This window comes from Phalacrocorax aristotelis, chromosome 1 (assembly GCF_949628215.1).
Source record: "Phalacrocorax aristotelis chromosome 1, bGulAri2.1, whole genome shotgun sequence".
Classification (NCBI taxonomy): Eukaryota; Metazoa; Chordata; class Aves; order Suliformes; family Phalacrocoracidae; genus Phalacrocorax; species Phalacrocorax aristotelis.
In genome coordinates this window covers 65,475,283-65,495,373 of record NC_134276.1, presented here as the reverse complement: position 1 = coordinate 65,495,373, position 20,091 = coordinate 65,475,283, and the positions used below count along the sequence as shown (strand labels likewise).

The 20,091-nt window shown below is 42.1% G+C and overlaps 1 protein-coding gene across 2 annotated transcripts in view; it reads right to left on the bottom strand.

The window, feature by feature from the left end:
* COL4A2 (collagen type IV alpha 2 chain) overlaps positions 1-20,091 on the bottom strand; it is a 149,359-nt gene that overhangs the window by 96,807 nt on the left and 32,461 nt on the right. For both annotated transcript variants that reach the window (XM_075090759.1, XM_075090769.1), the window contains exon 4: positions 9,986-10,066. In XM_075090759.1, the coding sequence (XP_074946860.1) occupies positions 9,986-10,066 (81 nt within the window). The remainder of the gene's footprint in view (positions 1-9,985; positions 10,067-20,091) is intronic.

Sequence of the window (20,091 nt, the reverse complement as noted above, 5' to 3'; positions counted from 1 at the left end):
TAAACATTCTAAACATTTACAACTGAAAATGTGATTTTGGTGTGAAAATTTAGTTGTGTTCATGCATGTATCGAAATAAAACATCCTGCTTTTTCTTACATATTTTGCATTTTTTGGTTGAAACGACTTCTTAGGGAAACCTTTAACCGACTGTTCCCAAATCTCAGATTTTGTGTAGAATGCACATATGGAAGGAGGATTCACTGCTTCTTGCTCATGGGAAAGTTAGCTAACCTCCGTCCACCAGTTCAAAAAGATCTCTGATGTTGATTAAACATGTATAAACAGAGCTAAAAGAAAAAAAGGAAACATGCATATTTCATTCAAAAATATGTTGGAACAAATGCGTTAAAGAACAGAAATTAGCAACCAACATGAGTATCCAGCTACATAGTTGATTGATAGCCACCGTAGCCTGGGTTAAGCAATTTTCACTAAATAAAACATTAGGTCCTAAACTAGGCATTAAGTTTCACGCTGACTCAAGTTCAAGTTCTATCAAGCAGACCTGTACCCTGCCTGCCTTTGGTAGGTAGCTCTAGAGATTATGGGCCTATTTCCTGCTAACAGTTCATGCAATTAAGCCTTAAGCTCAAGATTTAGAGAAATGGAGAAATGTCAAGGCTTTAGGGATTTACCAATGCTGGCAAGACCTTGTAAGGCAGTGTTTTGAAGGTATAAACATAAACAAAAGCATGCACTTGAAACTGTACCCTCAAACATGTATGCAAAAGGGTATGTACTCTTGTATCCGAAAGCACAGTTTAGCTTCACACTCTCAAACACTTTTTTATGGTAACACTCTTCTTTTCCTGCCTTTTGTAGCCACCAGCAAGCTGTTCTCCACTATTACTTTGACTAGCCCCAGAAGAAACAAAAATTAAATCTGAAAGTACCATACCAGAATTGAGTACAGTGTTGAAATAATCAAGGGTGCCTTCCTGTCCATGCATAATAATGCTTACTAGCACTATCAGTATTTTGCATTTAAATCTGCTGCAATTATAAATACCTCCCTCAAATACTTCTCCTCTGAGGGCAGCTCCTCTTCCTGGAAGTTTCCAGAGATTTAACCTTGGCCTATGAAGCAATATGAAATTTTGAAGCATCTTTCTTTGGTACTTCATATATGTCCTAGTGCCGAATGTGCCAACACTTCTGAAGAGACACGATCAAATTTACTCCCAAAGCTTTGTATATGCCAAACACTGGAGAGCAAACGGGACATTTTTCAAACCATTTCTGTCTGGGGAAGGCAAGAACAAGAAGAGAGCGATGAGCAAGAGCAGGCCACTGCAAGGCATGTAAGTTCCGTGAAATTTTGTATTGTGTGATCACCGAGTGGGGTTTCTTCTGGTGGTGGGTTCATGTTTGGGTGCTTGCTGAGTGGCTTCCTGGGGATGTCTGAAGGGTGTATGAACTGGCAAGGTGGTTCCTTGACCCTTACAATGGAGGAGCTTGCACAGCAGCGGAGCTTGCATCAGGTTGTATACAGAGGCTTAGGTCAGCTTGCCTTCTTGCCATGACTTCTAGGTACATCTCAGTAAGGCCAGATCTACTTTGTTGCTAGTTAGCTTAACATGGGTAGAGGAGGGAAAGGGAAAAGTAATCCCACTCACCTCTCAAAGGAGAGGTTATACTAATATATTGTGAGCTCAGGATGCAGGCAGAAGCTGAGCAACAGAGCAGAGAGCAGTTTGGTGCAGAGAGAGTGCAAGGCTGCTGACGCAGGAGGCAGGTTTTGCATCTGCAAAGCCCCTGGTCTTAGCAGAAGTCCTAGGTTTGTCCTCTAGAGGCAAGAATGGCTGAGCTGGAGAGAGAGAGGTCCACAGGCAAGGCCTGCCAGGATGTGGTGGAGCAGTCCCACCTCTGTTGTGGCCACCCTTACATGACCACCATCAAAAAAACCCCTGATGTTGACTAAACAAGTATTTAGAGGACATCAGTCTGAGGGAAGGTGGATAATCAGCTTGGAATGAGGGATTAAATCTCTGACAAACTCTCATCTCCATCTGATTATAATGTCTGCTTGGCATGAGGATGCTCCTGGAGCAGAGTGAATCTTCCGGAGAGGACAAAGCAGGTGATGATAGTGGGAGGTTTGATTATTTGACACAGAGACAGCTGGATTTGAAACAGCTGAGAGGACTGAAAGGCCTGCTGAGTGCAAAGGTAGCAAAGCCCACGAGATGTCCACAGAGGTATTTAGTCTGGTGGAAGGGAGGAACCAGTGGTCACTATCTATGTTACACCTCTGATGAGGGAAAGTAAAGTAGGGATGTCCTAGGGGGTTAACTCAAGGCTGCTGTGTAGGAGACCGAAGTCCTTGCAAACTTCTAGGAACAACAGAAACTTGCAAAGGAGGAATGGGCTGGACTTCAGTCAAAATGGAGCAAGGCTGTTATTACTGGAAATTAAAAAGTTCACAGAGAAATACTTAAACTAGAAACGGGAAGACTGACAGCCATGATGGAGCGAGCACCTGGTTCAGACTGAATGAACTTGTGAGGGAGACATGGCTAACATGCAATACATTCCTGAAAAGGCAAGGGAGGAAATGAATAGCATAAATGCAATAAACAGGGAAGATAAATAACACCATTTACAATGCCACTTGACTGGCGTTTGCAACAGAGAATGGGAAAAATTTGTAAGTGCTTCTACAGCAATGCTAGAGATCTAAAAAATAGGATTATGAAATTATATTACTTGGCAACAAATGACAACCCTGATATAACAGGCACCTCACACTGGTGAAAGGAGGATAATCAGTGGCATAGAGAGTTGCTAGGCTGTGTACTTTACAGGAATGATAGAAAATGAGATACAGCCAGGGCAGTGGCATGGCATGTGAAGGCTAAAACAAAGTGGAACAGAAAAAAATATACTGAGGGCAAAGGGGAAATTAGGGAATCCTTGTGGGTAGAAATAACAGAAAGGTAGGACTTGATTTGTATTTAGGACTTCCCCGTTAAAGACACAGATCATTAAATACTCAGTGAAATTGGAGAAGCCGCAAAACTAGGTCAGGTCGCAATATTGGCAAATTCCAACTACCAATGTACTGTCAGGCACAGTGCCTCATCCAGATGCTGTCAGGATATGAAATTTTTGGACACAGGAACTGACCACTTCTCACTGTGGTGTGTCCTGGGACCCATCAGCAAGGATGCTGCTCTGGGTTTACTCTCAAGTGCTGAACAGGTCCGGCTTTAAGAGGTACTAGTGGGACAACTGCTTTGTAAGAGCTTTGCAATATAACTGAAGTTAATGCTGTAGTGGGATGGAGTAAGCTAAACAAATACATCACACAGATATCCAATTTCAAGAAAGGGAAATATACAAAAATCACAAAAATAATAAAAAGCTTAAAAAGCAGTCAAAAAGGCAAGAAGCCTAAGGCAACCTGGAGGCTTTTCAAAAACACTGTATTAAAAGCCTTATTAAACTATGTCACATATCAGAAAGAAAGTAAAACAGTTCAATAAAAACCCTGCATAGCTCGTAAAAAAAGCTAAGAAGCCTATTGTAGGGAAAAGAGTAGCATTTTAAAAATTGCTGAAATGAACAGGAAAGCCCATAAAAACCAGATCAAGCATAAATGGCAACTAGGATGGCTAAAAAAGAATGTGAATATTCTGCAGAAGATCATCAAGCCGACAGCAAAAAGTTGTTTAAGCAAGAAGCCACCACAGGAAACAGCAGCACCAAATAATACTGAAGGCTTATGATGGGCACTTGGGGACGACAAGGCCATAGCAGAGAAACTTAGTGACTTCTTTGCATAGGTCTTTACTGCTGAAGGTGTCTGAGAGGGTCCCAAATCCAAGTTATTCTTTGAGCCAGATTAATTTCAGGTAAATATAAAGGAAGTAGTAGATAAAATAGATAAGGTAGGCATTACTAAGTGACCAGGAGTGGTAGACATTCACCTGGGACTTCTAAAGGCTCTCAAGTATGAAATTGTGGAACTGCTGGCCAAGGTGTGCAACCCATCACTACAAACTGCCACTGCATTAGTGGGCTGGTGCCAACTAAGGTTCCACATGGAAAACAGGCTCAGGAGGAGACCCTGTGAACTGTGGGCGAGTTTGTCTGACTTTCCTGCTTGGCCAGGAAGTAGTCTACCTTAAACAATACAATAACTGAGCACAAGCATAAGCACGATAAAGCAGGCCCTAGTGACCATAATATATTTGGATTTTCAAAATGGGTTTGACAAAATACTTCACAAAAGCTTTTTAAAATAAATTCCCTTAGGGTTGGAAGAGAGCTGCTCTTAATGGGCTGAAAGCTGTTAAAGGATAGGAAGAAAAGAATAGTGCTTGATGGTCTCATTTCAAAATGGAGATGCAACAGCAGTGGGTCCTTTCAGGCATGGGTGCTAGAACTGGTTTTAGTAAAGACTTCAACAGTGATCAAGAGAACGGATGGAACCATGAAACATCCACATCTATAGATGATACTAACCTCTCTCAGGTTGTTAAAAGCCATGCTGGTGATGGGGGATGGGGAGATCTGATGATTTCCCATGCTGGGCAATCCAGAAGGACCCCACCAGACTGGGGACACACACACAGAGGTTTCAGTGTTGGGGGCATCAGGAATGGTATTGAGAAGAAAACAGAAGGTGGCAATTTGCTGCTAAGTAAGACCTGGATGCACCCATAATCCTGCGTGCTGTGTACAGTTCTGGTCTCTTACAGAAGAGAGAGAAGAATAAAGGGACTATGGGTTGGAGTGCTGCCTTCAAAAGAGAGCCTAAAAAGGCTGCGACTTCCTTTTGGACAGGAGAAAGCTGAGATGGAATACAACTGAGGTTTATAAAATTAGGGAAGCAGTGAATAAGGTAAACGCAGAACTGCTCCTTCCCAAATCTTACAGTACTAGAAATAGGGTGTACTTGATGAAACCAGAGGGAGATTGGCTTAGAACAGGTCAGACAGTAATTTTATATCATTTGAGTAGTGAACTCCTTGGTGCCACTGGAGGCTGTGAAGACACAAATTTACAGCAGCTTCAAGAAAGGATTAGACAGATTCAGGGAGAAACACGGATACTGAAGGAACATATAAATAGGGTGATTTTGGATACAAGGTAAATGGACTGCAGGAAGTTGCCAGACCTCTGTGCTCGCCGTAAATAGCATCTCCTACTGCCACTGTTGGGGACAGAGTAGTGGGCTAGATGAATTCCTGGTCTAATTTGAGAAGGCACTTCTTGTGTTCTTATTTTGTAAAAATAGTGTAAAACTGATTTCATGAGATATGTCAACTTACATTCACCTCATTACAACTCACACTCACAAGAGGAGCTACTGCCATTATACCAGCTTAGAAGCCAGTTAATTGTGATGCTCAAGAATTACACACTAGCAGTTAATAAAACGATTGTATTGGATTTAAACATTTCCCTAAGATATAAGAATGGAATTGACTTTAGAATATTTGTGTTGTATTTTGTTATTTTAATTATGGAGAAAAACATCTGTAGATCTAGTCCACGTGTTAAGATGTAAACGTGCATGGAAAATACTTGTAAGTAAAGATCAGACACTAGATTTCAAAACTGTATAGCACCCAAAAGCAGACAGGAATGATTATAGGTGAACTGGTAATAGCTTACCCTTGGCTATTGCATTAGTGAAAGCAACGTAACAGGTATCTGTAAAGGGGCTGCAGTCAACCCTCATGTCACCCTTGGTTAAAAAGGAGTGTTTAGGCATTCCCAAAAACTGGCCTTCATGGGGGGACATGAAGCTGTCTTTTTATTTCACAGCTTCCATTGTTCCAGTCTCTTGCAAAAACAATGGCTAAATGGCTCAAGCACTGTTAGATGCTTGACTCAGACAGAAAGTACAAAGACAGATTTCAATAGAGGCATTTTCTCACTCTACAGAAAGATCAAAAAGAATTCTACTCACTTCCACTTTCTACAAAGCCTTCTAGACTGATTACAAAGTGGGGCTGATTATGAACTTCAATAGGTCAAACAGTAGGCTGTTGTACTGAAAGGAGTTATTGTTTCCTACTTAAGTGCATTAATGTTTAACAAATTTTAAAGGTGCATATATTGTACTCTGCCCAATATATGGTTTGCAAAGAACTATAAATCTCAAAATTTTAGGAATTCCAATAAAAACCTAGAGGAAAAAAGAAAGAAACCAGCGATGTTTAGTTTTGGCTTTTTTTTTTTTTACTTTAGTCCAGGGTTTCCATTTCATTGAAAACAAAATTTCAATATTTCAGTACCATCTCAGTGCTTCCCTTTTCTCCTTTCCCTCTTACCCAGGCACTTGGGTACTCCTTACAGTATTTTCTCCACATGTAGCTTAGGGAGAGGATAAATCTATTGCCTTTTCTCTTTCTCTCCCTTTTCACCCTACGCCCTCCACTGAGGCTTAAATCATGGTATCTTTTAGTGTGGATTTGGACACTCCTGCACAAGCTTCGATTCTCACTGGAACTTGGCTGAGACTTTTGCCAGCTGTGAGAAGGACAGATGAGGATGAGGCTGGTCCCCAGGCTTGGCTCCTGCAGTCCCAGCTTTAAACACCTGATTAGTTGCGAGGTACAGTTAGACAGACTGCATATTCATATCCAGCTAACAGTAAATATGCACCTAGGTTTAAAGTAAGATAACTAGGCTGCAATGAAGTAGAACAAAGACTAGAATGTCATTAGACACTAGAAGGTACCTGGCTTATGGGAGAAGTTCCCTTCACTCTTTTTCTCCGAAGGTGTGAACTCAAAAGCAAGACAGGAGTTGGGAACTTCAAGAAGATCATGTGTAGCTCAAGAAAGACTTCTCTTTAGTGAAACTTCTCCGAGCAACTGCTTGGCATTTGCTGTGAATTGCAAACGTCATTACCAGCAATGTCCTGTGATTCTATGAATGTTTGAATTAGACCTGTTTTCCTCCTGTGAATGAGGCAGAAAGTGCCTTTTGCAGGTGCCCTCATGTTCCCATGAGCAGCTCTGGTGAGAGGCGGGAGGTTGCAGGTTAGCCACTGCCTTTGCCTTACTGCAGCAGCTCCCCCACCGCCACAGCAGGCAGATGAAGCTTCTGCTGTTTCATTTTCCTGTACCCACTGGACATTGTCAAGCTGTGTCTGAGCCCAGAGAAAGTTGCAGGGCCGAGCCCAGCCAAAAAAGAGTGCAGGGAAAACTAAACACACATACCTCTTTCCATCAGACCTGCTAGGTGCATGTGCTAATTTGTGCCAGGTAGCCTTTTGTCCCTAGAAACTGCCTGTATGAAACACCATTCAACCTTCCTGCGCCTTCGTGCCTAACCTTAACAGTCCTGAACCAAAAGCAGCGTAGACAGAAGCACAGGGCTTCCAGCTGTCTTGCATCTGGAGACCTGGCACAAATCACCAAAGCCTGGCTGAATCCGAATCCTCATACATCAAGACAGACGGTGCCTTTCTACCTCTAGCACAGAGTCCCCAGAAGATATCAGCGGGCATATTTTATAAAAAACACCATTTTTTTAAAAAAACAAAAGCCATTGGATTAAGACAACAAATAAAGAGAAGCATTTTCACTTAAATGCTGTACCTTAAGACTGTAACTGAAGCAGCAGCAGAAAATTATGACCTTTTCTACTTTCATAGTTTGCAGCTGTATTTACCACTCCAACTAATATACTTCATTCATCAGCTTCTGACATGGATTCAGTAGCAACAGTCCAAAGAAAGTGCTTTTGATTGCCTGGTTTGGGGCGACCTGTCACGAACAGAAGGTGACTTCTTAGGGGATGGTGGGGCAGACAGCTGGCTGTAGACCCTCGCAGCCCTGTTCCCACCTGAGTTCCAGATGCCCTGCAAGTGACAGCTCTGTTGCACCAGAGATGGAGAATCACTGCAGAAGCAGCCTCTGACAGACTGCTTCAGGCACTCTTACAAGTGCAAACATGCAATATGCCTATTGTGCATGTAATGAGTCACCTCAAACAGAAAAATGTGTGTCGTGCCAGATTCTACAGAGGTTTTGTGAAAATAAATATTCCCATTGAGGATTAGCATGAGACCAGAAGCTATGCCAAATTTGACTAGTCTCTAAAGGCCAATCTTGTTCCTTAAACCAGATGTTTAGCAGAGGTTGTGACATCTGAAGAGACCAGCAGACACAAAATACACACAGTGTAAGCTGAATCAGAATGAGGTATATAATTTCAGAGCATTAAAGTACAATTTTTGAAGTGCTATAAAATTCTTTAAATCACTTTCCCCAATACTCCTTCATATCTTGCACAATTAACCAGAGCAGCAAAATATAATTCACATTTTATAACATCCTCCTTTTCTCTTACTTAGTGTCTATTTAAACGGAGGCCAGTGTGATTAGTTACTGGGGTTACTTACTTCCCTGAGATAAACCATAGTGAGAGCGGCGAGTGAGTACATAAAATCTGCCCTTATCTCCCAATCTAGATACTAAGCAACTCACAGGGAGCTTCTCATCAGCGGCACCTGACTGATTCTCTGCTTTGGTAATTTAAGATTTACATAATTTAACATCAGCTTTTCTAAGGTATGCAATTAATTTTGTTCAGCTGCCTCTTTTCTCTGGCAGGCTTGGCAACTTGAAATCAAGGGTTATTCAGTCAATAAGGAACACGAAAAATATTTCAGCCACAAAAGTTGGTAATTTTTCGACAGATCCCTAATTTCACCAACTCTAGCAGAGAACAAGTTCACCCATGCTTTGCTTTCGGAACCAAAAAAAAATGACACTGAAAAAAGACATAGTAGCATCATACTTGAAGCCATTCCATACAGCATCAGTTTTTGTCTTCCAGTGCCCTTGCAGGGAAATGGCATGAGGCACTCGCCAGACCTCATGGGCTGGATGATGTGGGTGAGGCAGTAACAGCTGGAGGGAGCTCCACCAGGAGCGGTGTCTTGGGGGAGGGCTTGTTTGTCCTCAGCTTCATCGGTTTGACATTAGGTTATTGTAATGGAAAGCAGACCGTGAGCAGATCATGGTCAGGGGATGGTAGTATAACCATTACAGTCCTCATGGCACGGTAATCCCAGGATCATCTGACTTCCATGGAGACACTGGGACTTCTGCTGTAAACAAGAGTGTTCCTTGCCTCCCACCTACACTGTGACTTTCCTACCACCTCTTCCTCCACTCAGACGTGGAGTCAAGCTTGAGGAATGCAATGGGAATGGGAACTGTCAGCCTGCTGTGTGGAGGAAGGACAGAGAACTAAAAAATCTTAAGAGGTTTGTGATAGCAGAAAGAGCATATGACCTGCCACATCTCTTGCCTGACCTATTCTTAGAGATGGGTGGATGGAAGAGGCTGAGTCACCGTCTCAGCTGCAGAAGACCAAGCTGTACAGGAGAAGCCTGCCAGCCAGGGCTCCAAGCCATACAGGATAGGAACTGCCCTATTTCACGGAGCTCTTTGCGGCAGGTGGCCAATCCCCTCCACCCCATCTCCCTTCCTCTGCCTCATTCCTCACTACTCCCCAAAACAAAGAATAGACTATCAGCAACAACCTAACACTAGAAGTCCCAAGCTGTTCCCTTCCAGCAGGGATTTCAGGTTTTGCAGGCTGGGATCCCTTCTGCTTTAATGGAAACCACGCTCATGAAGTACCTTTTCATCAGATACCCGTTCATTATAAAGACTTCAGGAACATTACTGAGTGATTTTGTCCATATTCTTTTAGCACTGTCCCACAATCCATTGATGCTCTAGCACACAGTGTCCCTAAAATTCTGATCCAATAAGCAAATCATGGCTGTCAGGTCCCTTGGCCCTGATCTTTGGGAGAAGAACATGCTATATTTCATAACAAAGTATTTCTTCAAATCTAGAAGCTCTTGAGGAAGTAAGATGAAACAACAATAACTTTTCCCTGAAAAAGAATAATTGTTTGTATACTCTTAGCAGTATCCAGCTATAGCAAACAACATTGAACTGGTTACCATCAAGAACGTTTTATAGGAAAAAATGTTACTCACACGGCTTCCTTTTTCAGGGAAACACTGACATCCTCCACTGCAGTCTCTTCCTCCACATGGTCCCGTGTAAGTCTTTCCACCCTGCAAACCAGAACACACATAAAACGAATTGTTAGATGGTATGAACCACAATACCTGGCACAGCACAATCAGCTTCGATCAGCAGACTCGCTGGGAACTTGCCCAAGCAAAAAACAGGATCAGATCTATGGCTTCCAGTTGAATCTTCTTTAATCTGTGCAGCCATGAGTGGCTTTCCAGTTCTTGGAGATCAGCATCAAGAAATTTAATGTTACTCTATTAACTTCCCTCCACATTTTCAAAACATTGCAGCTCCATGCTGAGCAGTATCTCACGCATCTCTTTGACACATGCAACAGATATCGTATCACAGAAGCGCAGCTGCTTGGATTCTTCAGGGACATACACTAAGTCCTAGGTCACAATGCAGCACATCCTTCTATGCGTGCTCTAAATCATTGCTGTATTTTAAAATATTTATGGGTGGACATAAAGGAAGACATAGGTATCATGTTCAAAATCATAAGCCAAACTCTTGCCCCCTCCTCTTCAATGGCTGCCTATTCTGGAGGCACCTAAAACTTGCAAGCAATCAACCACTGTGACCTAGAAGTCAGACCTAGATTAAGTAGATAGCTGCAGTTACATCTCCCCTGCCTGTCCAGAACAACCTTGGCCTGGGCCACAAATACATGGATCACAAAATATGGACCACTCCATGCAAATCCTTGGATGGACTTCAACAGGCAGGCGAGCTCAGATTACACCTAGCACACACTGCCTGCACGAAATGCAGCAGCCACAATCACTCTTGTTCAGAAATCTGAACGGCAGAGATGCTGTGCATGCTGTGGTGCGACTTTTAAACTGTAACTTAATAATTAGGGATACTGTGAAGACCAGCCTGCGGCTCACCTAAGCCCAGGGTTTTGAACCCCTGAAAGTGCCCCAGCAGCCTAGTAAGTAATCTGGGAATGGAGGAAGGGATTTCTTGTGGCTATTTCTGAACTTGGTTTGCCCCACAGCGAGTACTTAATAAAGCCAGAAGAAAAAGAGAGAGGACTGAAGTCTAGTGGCTACAGGAAGGATGACTTGGAGCCACAGCCCTTCATTCAGGGCAGCTGCTGATCTTCACATCCACTCCTCCTTAGATAAAACCTCAAGGCACCCCAGCTGTAGGGTACAGAGTCAGGCTCCATGTTACTTTCTCCCCTCCTGGCTGGAAAAACCCTGCTGAATCCTTCATTGCACTGTGGCAGGGAAAAGGGTCCCTTCACTCTTCCAGCTCCCTTCATAGCTTGAGCATGTCATCTCTTGGAAGTGGGATGACGTGTATAAACAAGCCTCCAAAACAAGATGGGTGCTCTGAACTGCTATGCTATTGCTTAAAAAGGCAGTAATGCTGCTGTTCCTGCCACAAGTCCTGACTCAAGGAACTAAAACACAGAGAGGGACCAACACTGCCATGCTTAGCATTTTTCATGTAGCTCTAAGCAATCCCCTACTCAACACCTGGGGTTGTTGGGTCCCATTTCTCAGGTATCCACTTCTGCCATTACACCACTGAGAACCTGAAAATGCAGCTCCAGGCTTTGGGTTCCTCCCTAGGAGCCAAACGAATTAAAGGTGTGGAGCAGGTGCCAGGCATCGCCTAAGTCCTCCTTTGGTCATACTTGTACAACAGACTCTTGGGGCAAGCAGTAATACAAAGTTCCCAAAACAAGTTCTTATGCTTGTCATGAGAGGGTTCATGTCTGTATTGTAACTGTTTTTATATATTACAACACTTTTGTTTCAGCTTTCTATTTAATTCTCACATTTAATTAAACCAGTAGGCTTTTCATACTGATAAAACAGCTCCACAGAACTGAAACCATGCCCCCAGCTATTTAAAGGTTAGGTGTTTGATTCAGGAAATTATTTCACGGATGTAACAGTGCTCCACGTCATGTTACAAACTCTGCTTTATGTTTAGGCTATTGTTTAGAGGAAATAATAAACCAAGACAGTTTTATAAACTCCAGCAGCTTGCTCAGGTTGTCCATCTTTTAGTTAAATATTTGGATGGTTACAAACACACTATCTCCATGGTTTTTTCTTATTAAGCTATTTGCAGATGAAATGTGCATCTCTGGCTCAGTATTCTTTATTTCACAGAGTTTCCTCCTCAGTCCTTACCTGGAAATTAAGAATAGCTCTATTCATATTTGTGGATGCCATGCAGATATACAGCCTGTTTGAGCATATTCCTCTGCAAGATGCAGGTCTTCATTAAGGAGCAGTGTACTAATATAAGAATCAACTCTGAATTTTAGAGAGCTGTTTTGGTTGGGGCTGTAACTAACAGTATATCCCATCCTAAAAGTGACAGACTGACAGATACAGTAATTTTATCATGCAAATTTTCGATTATGCCTACTGAGAAAACAACAAGGAGAACAATAAGTTTGTTTCTTTCTTAATCAGCAGAGTGTCTCTAAATTTGGTAAACTGTTGTGAAGGAGAAAACAGAGTATGAATCAGAACTATGGCAAGATATTTATGCACTTGTAAAAAAAAAAGAGGCTGCTAATATGTTTTTGACTGGAAGAAGTTCAAGGCCTATTGTTTGTGTACTATCCACCATCCAACATTTTAATTTGCACGCTATAACAATACCAGCAGCTAATGTGGGGACACAATTGTTTTCTTCCACAATTTTAGGAAGCTTTTTTTTTTTTAATTTCTCATTTTATGTCCTTTTATGCACATAGATCCTTCAGATAATGAAGAGAAAAGTCAGGAAGGCTTCTCCAAAGGTAGGGAACATAAAGGGAAAACATTTGACACCAGCACTAATATATCTCTCTGGGTTGTCCTTATTGCCTAATTTCCACTTCTTCACTTTTTGACTGCTAGTGGGATGACTCTGGAGCTTTTAGTCACATGTAACATTTTCTACTTCATTTTCTACGAATGTTTATTATTTCTTGAAGGCAGATCATTGCACTGTCATTTAATCTGACATTACTGGGAAGTTACATTATAAAACATTATGGTTTAAAAGTTCTTTAATGATGAAAAATAAATCTGTTAAGGAGCCTTGTAAAACTTTGTCAAAAACAATTATACACATGGGCACACAGCTGAGATGAAGGGAAATCAAATGGACATGCATTAGTCAATAATTAAAATGCAAAAAGCCTAGTTTAAAATTTAGCAACACACAATGTAGATTTGAAGTACCACAAGTACTTATTTCCTGAGGAAAACAGATTTCTGGGGACATTACACCAATGGTGACAACCTAATGCCATTGTTTTGATAGGACACAGGTGCCTGAAATACCTTTTTGGTCAGTGGGGAGAACAATCAGTCCTAGGATACGATTCACTCCATCCCAATACTGGCATCTAAACTGATCAACTGTGGCTCTCCCAGAAAGCACCTTTTCGCCAATAAGGTGAGTGGAGACAACTAGTTACATGCAGACATCCACCCCCAGCATAAGTCTAAGGACAGGGAGATGAATCTCCTGATTGGCTCAATATGCAGTTAAATGGTTAAAAGTGTGTATGCAGCAGAATGGTGTTCTAGGATTTGTGCAACCAAGCTGGAAGACTGGCAATAGCTGCCAATTCTGAAGTTGTTTGCTGAAAAAAGCCTTCAATTCCAGGTCTTGCTCATGTTTTGGATAATCCCAAATTCCACTCCAAAACGTCCAGAGCCTCGGCAGAGTCTAGCAGTGGGGTTTATATAATCAAAGATTTCTGTGATATAGGCACTGACTTCCTATTATAGACCATCAATAGAACCTCATCAGATCTATTTCAGACATCTGAGATAAATCTCATCCTAGAAGGGTGAGTGGATTAGAAAGGTAGCCTAGGGGAACTAGCTGAGATGTGTCTACAGCACAGGTGTCCGGTTTCAGGTGAGATGAATCTTACGCTAAGTATCCAAATCTCATCCTCAAGGCTAGCTGTGGCCTCTGATGGGAACACGAAGTGTGAGGAAAACTAGTTAAGAGCAGACATATGGCACAAACACAAAAAGGGTTACACCATTGCTATATGGTATGCAAGCTGTCTGTGCATAAGGTGAGGTACTGTTGAATTAGAATTAGGTTGGGGAGTCAAGGCTAAAGTATGATAACTCTGTCCAAAAATGTGTAATATAAATGAAATGTAACCAGCATGAACCACAGAGTGAGAAGGCAGCCTCTGGAGGCAAAGCTGTCTCAATAAGCCCACTGGAAAGGTAAAATTGCCTAGGTAATAGTGTCAGAAACACCAACTTTTGAGTATAACAAAATTGGGACCGATAAGGAAAAAGTAACTAGGGGTAGGTTGTTTATTTGAGAGGAGTATAGGTAGAGAAAAGAAGGTGCAAGGGTGCTAAAAAAGTGGAAAGATAAAAAAGAGGAATAGGGTATCCAATTAGGTGAAGAACAAAAGCAGTGAGGATATGCTAAGATCAAGACCGGGGACACCTGCAGGAAGCGGTGATGCTGACCTGCGGGCACAAGCCCACTGGGAGCCCCCTCGGGAGAGCCTACAGGTTTCTCCATCAGGCATGTCCCTGAAAGACTTGCTGTGGGAAGGTGGTGTAAGAAGGGATAAACTTGTAAGGAAGGATAGGCTTATATCTGAGTACCAGTTGCAGGAGGAAAGGCAATAAAATTGCAAATAAATAGCCCTTTCGGGCAATATGTAGCATTTCTTTATAGTAATGTTGTATGAATACTAATATTAACAATAAGCAATAGAATTGTAACTCAGTGTTTCTTGATTCTTATATGCATTACTAGTAACAGTGGCGTGTTGCTTAGCCAATTTAAGCATTATTAGGTTCTCAGTGGGGTATTCTTTAACCAGCAAACATCATAAGTTACATCTGACATCTCCAGTCTAAAGGGGGAGAGTTGGATTTGCCCCCTCTACAAAGCTTCCACTTCATCCTGGAGGCACCAAAACTCTCTGTCCATCTCCTCCTCCTGCTGGCAGGGGGGCAGTTTTGCTTCTGGTCACACATACAAGTATGTGCTGCCCCAGCCATTTGGGTTCCAGCAGACCTGCTCTGGGATCTCAAAACCGGGCAGAAAGTACCACACATGAAGGGTTGGAGCCAGACCCCCAGCTCTATGGGCAAGTGGCACAGATCGACCTAGGTCCACAGGGTTCAGACAGAGGCATCTCTCGTGCAGACTTACCTTGCAGAGACCAGGACAGAGCAGTCCAGAACAGATTAATATCTGCAATTCACTCTCCGCCCTCTTTTATTTACCAGCTTAGATATCTCCACAGGGGCCCACATGAGTATGTCTAGCTCACGGAGCCTGACCTACTGGAAAATGTGGTTACAGCTCCTTTATTTTTAAAATAGAGCTGGAAAAGATGATGGGGTAGAGGACGACTGAGCAGAGCAGCTTTACTCTGCTCCATTCATTGCAAACAACAGCACAGCGGCCAGCACAGTCTCTTAGGAAATGGAAGACCTAATTGCGTCTCTCTGAGGGAGGATATCAACCACGCATCTGAGCCTGGGAAAGCTTTAACCAGCAGGCTGTGAACTAGCCTCGAATGGATGGAGAAAGGGAATGAGGAAAGCAATAAACGGGACTTCTCCAACCCTCCTTTTAATATTGTTGGGTGACTATGCTGGAATGAATATAAGATTGGTGGTTCAAGGAATGGGAACTCTACTTAAACAGAAGCAGGCAAAAACATGCAAGGAATTGCCATCTATGTTTGTAAAGCTTGTATATTTGCATAGTGTAAACACCTCTTCATGTTTACGTATGTGAAATAGCAAGCATAAAATGTGGGTGTCCCAACACAAAATCATCTTGGCCCTCTTGGTTTCTCATAATTTTTCTGTCCCAAAACAATATTACTTAATGTTAGTACATCTTCAGCCAACAAAAGACAACTTTTCTTCCAGGAATTCATAGAGTTCTGCTTCTGACTTAAATACAATTTCTTTCAGCCCAACTCTTAAAGAAACCAGAAACATATATGGAGTTCTCTTTAAACTTTTCTTCACAATAATGATTTATTTATTACTAATCTTAGCCACGCTTGTGTAATCATTATCTCTGCATGCCCATTCAAGTACCTTCACTTCAAGGGTTGGTATTCGGACAAAGAACAAAGGCAAGCAGAGGACAGACCTCAAAGTACAGTTCTATGAGTACAGAAAGACCAGGAAATATATGCCATTTCCTTACATGCAGCTCAAAAAAAATCACGGAAATTATAACAAAAATATTGCAACCTGGAATCAAAAGACTCTGCGCACTGACATTTTCTTTGATAAAGTTTTATGTTGCAGTTGTGCATTAACCTCTGTCCTGACAAGACCCATTCTGTTCTCTCCATCAATCGCAGTGGCCCCTCCTAGCCAGCTAAGTTTCACCAAGAGAGGTTTTAGAAGGTCTGGGAGCTTGCTGAAAAGCTGAGCTACAACGGGGGGTGGTGACATATCGCACATTTCTGCAGTGTGGCAACCAGTAGCACATTTGGATGCTTCACATGAGACTTCAGCCTGGAGGTCCTGAGGGGATTCCTGGCCTGCCTGTGAGGCAGCCCTCCGAGTCACTGCCAGGGAGACCAGACCGGCCCACACCTCCAGTATGGACCTCTGATTCCATGTTTGACCTTCAGCTGTTGAAACTCATGTTAATTTCAAATTTGGTTTATAAGGCCCTGACTTAGAAACAGTAATTTTCTGCTTCCTCTGAAAGAAAGGAGAAAAAAATAAAGTAGGAGTATGATGGGGTACTCCTGCTGTTGATGAACCAGACAGAGAGGAACTTCATTGGTTTCAAATGTAACCGCACAGTTGTATTTGCTCAAAACCAGCATTTTACTCCTTGAAGAGCCAAAAACATTTGTTGCCTGGATGCCAAACCTATTTCTCTAGAAACATCTATAAACAACCATTCAAAACAAATATGGAGAACACTGTCAGCGGGGGAAGCCTGGATTGCCCAGTATCAGGCTTGGTCTGGAAAACGCTCTGTCCCCAGAGCTCCGATGCCAAGGAAGGGAGCCAGCCGTCTGAAAGCGCCTGCTTGCAATCCAGTAGCGACTAGTGCACTGGACAGTAAGACCACTGTGAAGACCTTAATTGGCGAGGGAAAGGGAGAGAGAAATTGGCATATTCAGAGAGGAAGGAAAAGATGTGGGTGTGGATCCTCTCTCCAACTGCTCTGAGAATTATTTCCCTAAGAAATAATTCTTTCTTTCATATTTGAATGTGAGCCAGAACCTTTTCTAGACTGGATGCATGGCAACTGGAATAATTTAGTGCGTGACCTCAATATCATATGAATGTTTACACTTCCCACCAAAAGTAGGGGGAGCCATGTATTTACACATCCTTCAGTAAGAAAAAAACCTGGAGGAGGAATCTGTTCCCAGGAGGAACATGAAGAGACTTACCCCTAGCCACGTTAAGAAAAAGGTGGTCTCTTGACAACTGCCTAATGCAGTCTTCCCGATGCAATGAGAATAGCGATGCTTGTGGCAATCAGTTGCGAATTATTGATTGGTGCGGAGTTTCAAATGCTGCCTCTCTCTTATGATGGAGTGGATACAAAAGGAGTGGATACAAAAAATTGGGAGGTAGGTCACCAAGCAAGCAAGAAGCCTGCTTTGATTCTGTGTCTTGACGGGTATGGGAACATCAACAGAGGAGGAGTATCCAAAAGCAGTGCTGCTCCCAGGGACTGGGATGCCTGTGCTCGATGTTTGGGGTGAGGGAAGGATGGTCAAGAGAATACAAAGTCTCTGATGCTGAGAAGACCCCAGCAGATGGAAACTTGTGCGTCTCAGCAAGTTATGTTGAAGCTAAGAATGGGAAACATGAATTCTGTCCCTCTCAGAAGTTAAGCTATAAAAGGCTGTCCTCTTACAGGCTGGCTTGTGGCTCTTAACAGTTGGACTTGTTGATCTTAAAAGTCTTTTCCAACCTAAACAGTTCTATTATTCTGTGATTCTTTATTATATGAACTTTCTGACATACGACCTTGATTTGACAGCTGCATAATTTCATTTCAAATTCAAACTTCACATCTCCACATGTTCGCTTTATTTGAGGTACTATTTACCATCCCCTCTTCAAATGAAAAAGTTCTCTTGTTGCAGTCTCAAGACACTGCCTTGTAACAACTGCAGAAGCCAGACATGATACAGTGTGAACCTACTCTTCACATTTTCATAAAAGCATTTCTAATTTTGTGGCTTTCATCCAAACACATATTTACCCAGCAAACCAGATGGAATCCAGAAGGAGCTGCTGTGATATAGCAGGCATTAAAAAAAAAAAAAGTAAGGTCTTTAAGAGGCTCAGGCAGAGAGTATATCTTAAAAGCTGTCTAAATATACAGTACAGATACTTGAATAACTTTCCAGGGGTCTTGTGCACTCACCAAACATGAGGTTATTTGCAAACAACTCACTTCTGAGCAAGCAGAATATGCTATGACACAGTTTTTGTCAAGAAGTCAGTGAATGGCAGTCTGATATTTTACAGGTAATGAAGTTGGATTCAGCTGCATTTTGCCTTTTTTGCCCTCACAGAGATGATTATATGTTATCTGAAGAAAGCAACCAGAATATAAGATGGGAAAATCCAGTTAAAACATTTTAAAATGTCTAACAATAAAAACCAGTTGCTACTACAGAAAAAATTATCACCTCTGCTTATTTTTGAAGAATCTGTAATGCCATGGGAAAGGGAATCCTAAAAAGCAGCTGTGCATGAACGTGCTCCAGCTCTCAGGAGCTAATGAAGGAGGGATAAGATGCAGAGGGCTTTTGCTAGAACAAAATTGCATCTAGCGGAAGAAGAACAATGTCCTCTGGCACTTCCCTATTTGAGACACGTGACTTAGTTGCCTAATAATAATTTTTGTCTTAATCATCAACTAGGGCTTGAGCATATGCTAGCAAGAGAGAGGTGAGGCTGCAGACAAACCAAGGTCTTTGAAGATTGTGCAGCCATGGTTGAAAATATCTCTTATATCCTCAAAGGGGCAAATGTTACATGGTCATCAGCTGACCCCTATGGCCCACAATGATTACAGAAGGACAATGAAAGTGTTGCTCGTGAGCACTCCATTTTCAGTTTTACCAACTTAAGAATCAGGTTTGCTTGCAGGAAGTTTCGCCCCCTCCCCCCCCCAGTATGAGTCTAGTGAGAGTTTGAAGCTGGAAATGTATGGAAATGTATTAATAAAGGTAAGTAAAAGTACATATATTAATTATTACTATTAGTTAAGGTAAGCCCATTGGCTTCCCTGATTATAATGAGAACTTGTACACCTTGTGAATATGTAGATGCCTGAATTTAGGTGACTTCATATCAACTGACTCTTTGTTCAAACAGGAATTTATAGCTACATCTGAAAGAAAGGTGGAAGATGCAGAAGTAGCTGAAGGAAAATCTGGATTAGCAACTTAAAATGTGTTTCGGTATCTTGTTAAACTGGCTTCCATCTTTGTAAATGCACGCTTTTAGAGATGCGTATTATTTTAGCCTAGTATCTTTTCCTATGAGGCTACAGACTCTCCTCTAGCACCCAACATAGCATTCTTCATCTCAAAGGATGGTGGTCTTTAGAGTAAGAGTGCTGGGACATCCTAACATGAGCCCTTATTCCCAGCACCCCAACCCTAGAAATTAAATTCATTTCCACAGAAGCTATTTGATGGTTTTAAAAAGTAGTATTGCAGGTGGCAGAAGAAGTGTTTTCTAGTTAGCGGTGATGAAGAAAGTACTCTGACTTGGCAAAGTAGACATAATCACTTGTTAGGGAGTCTGTGATGACAAGCTATGCTGAAAGGCACAGTTGAACAATCTTTTAATTTTTATTCTATTATTTTATTTTATGCAAACCACTGTGGATTTCGTATTTGATCTGTACAAGTGAAAAGGCTCATGCAAGGCACAAGTTAGTGGACAGTGTTATCACCTCATACGTGGGGGTTGGACTGGACGACCTCTAAAGGTCCCTTCCAACCCAAACTATTCCATGATTCTATTCTATGTGCGGTTACACTGCACAGTGGTTCAAAAATATTTTCCATAAAGGAATGAGG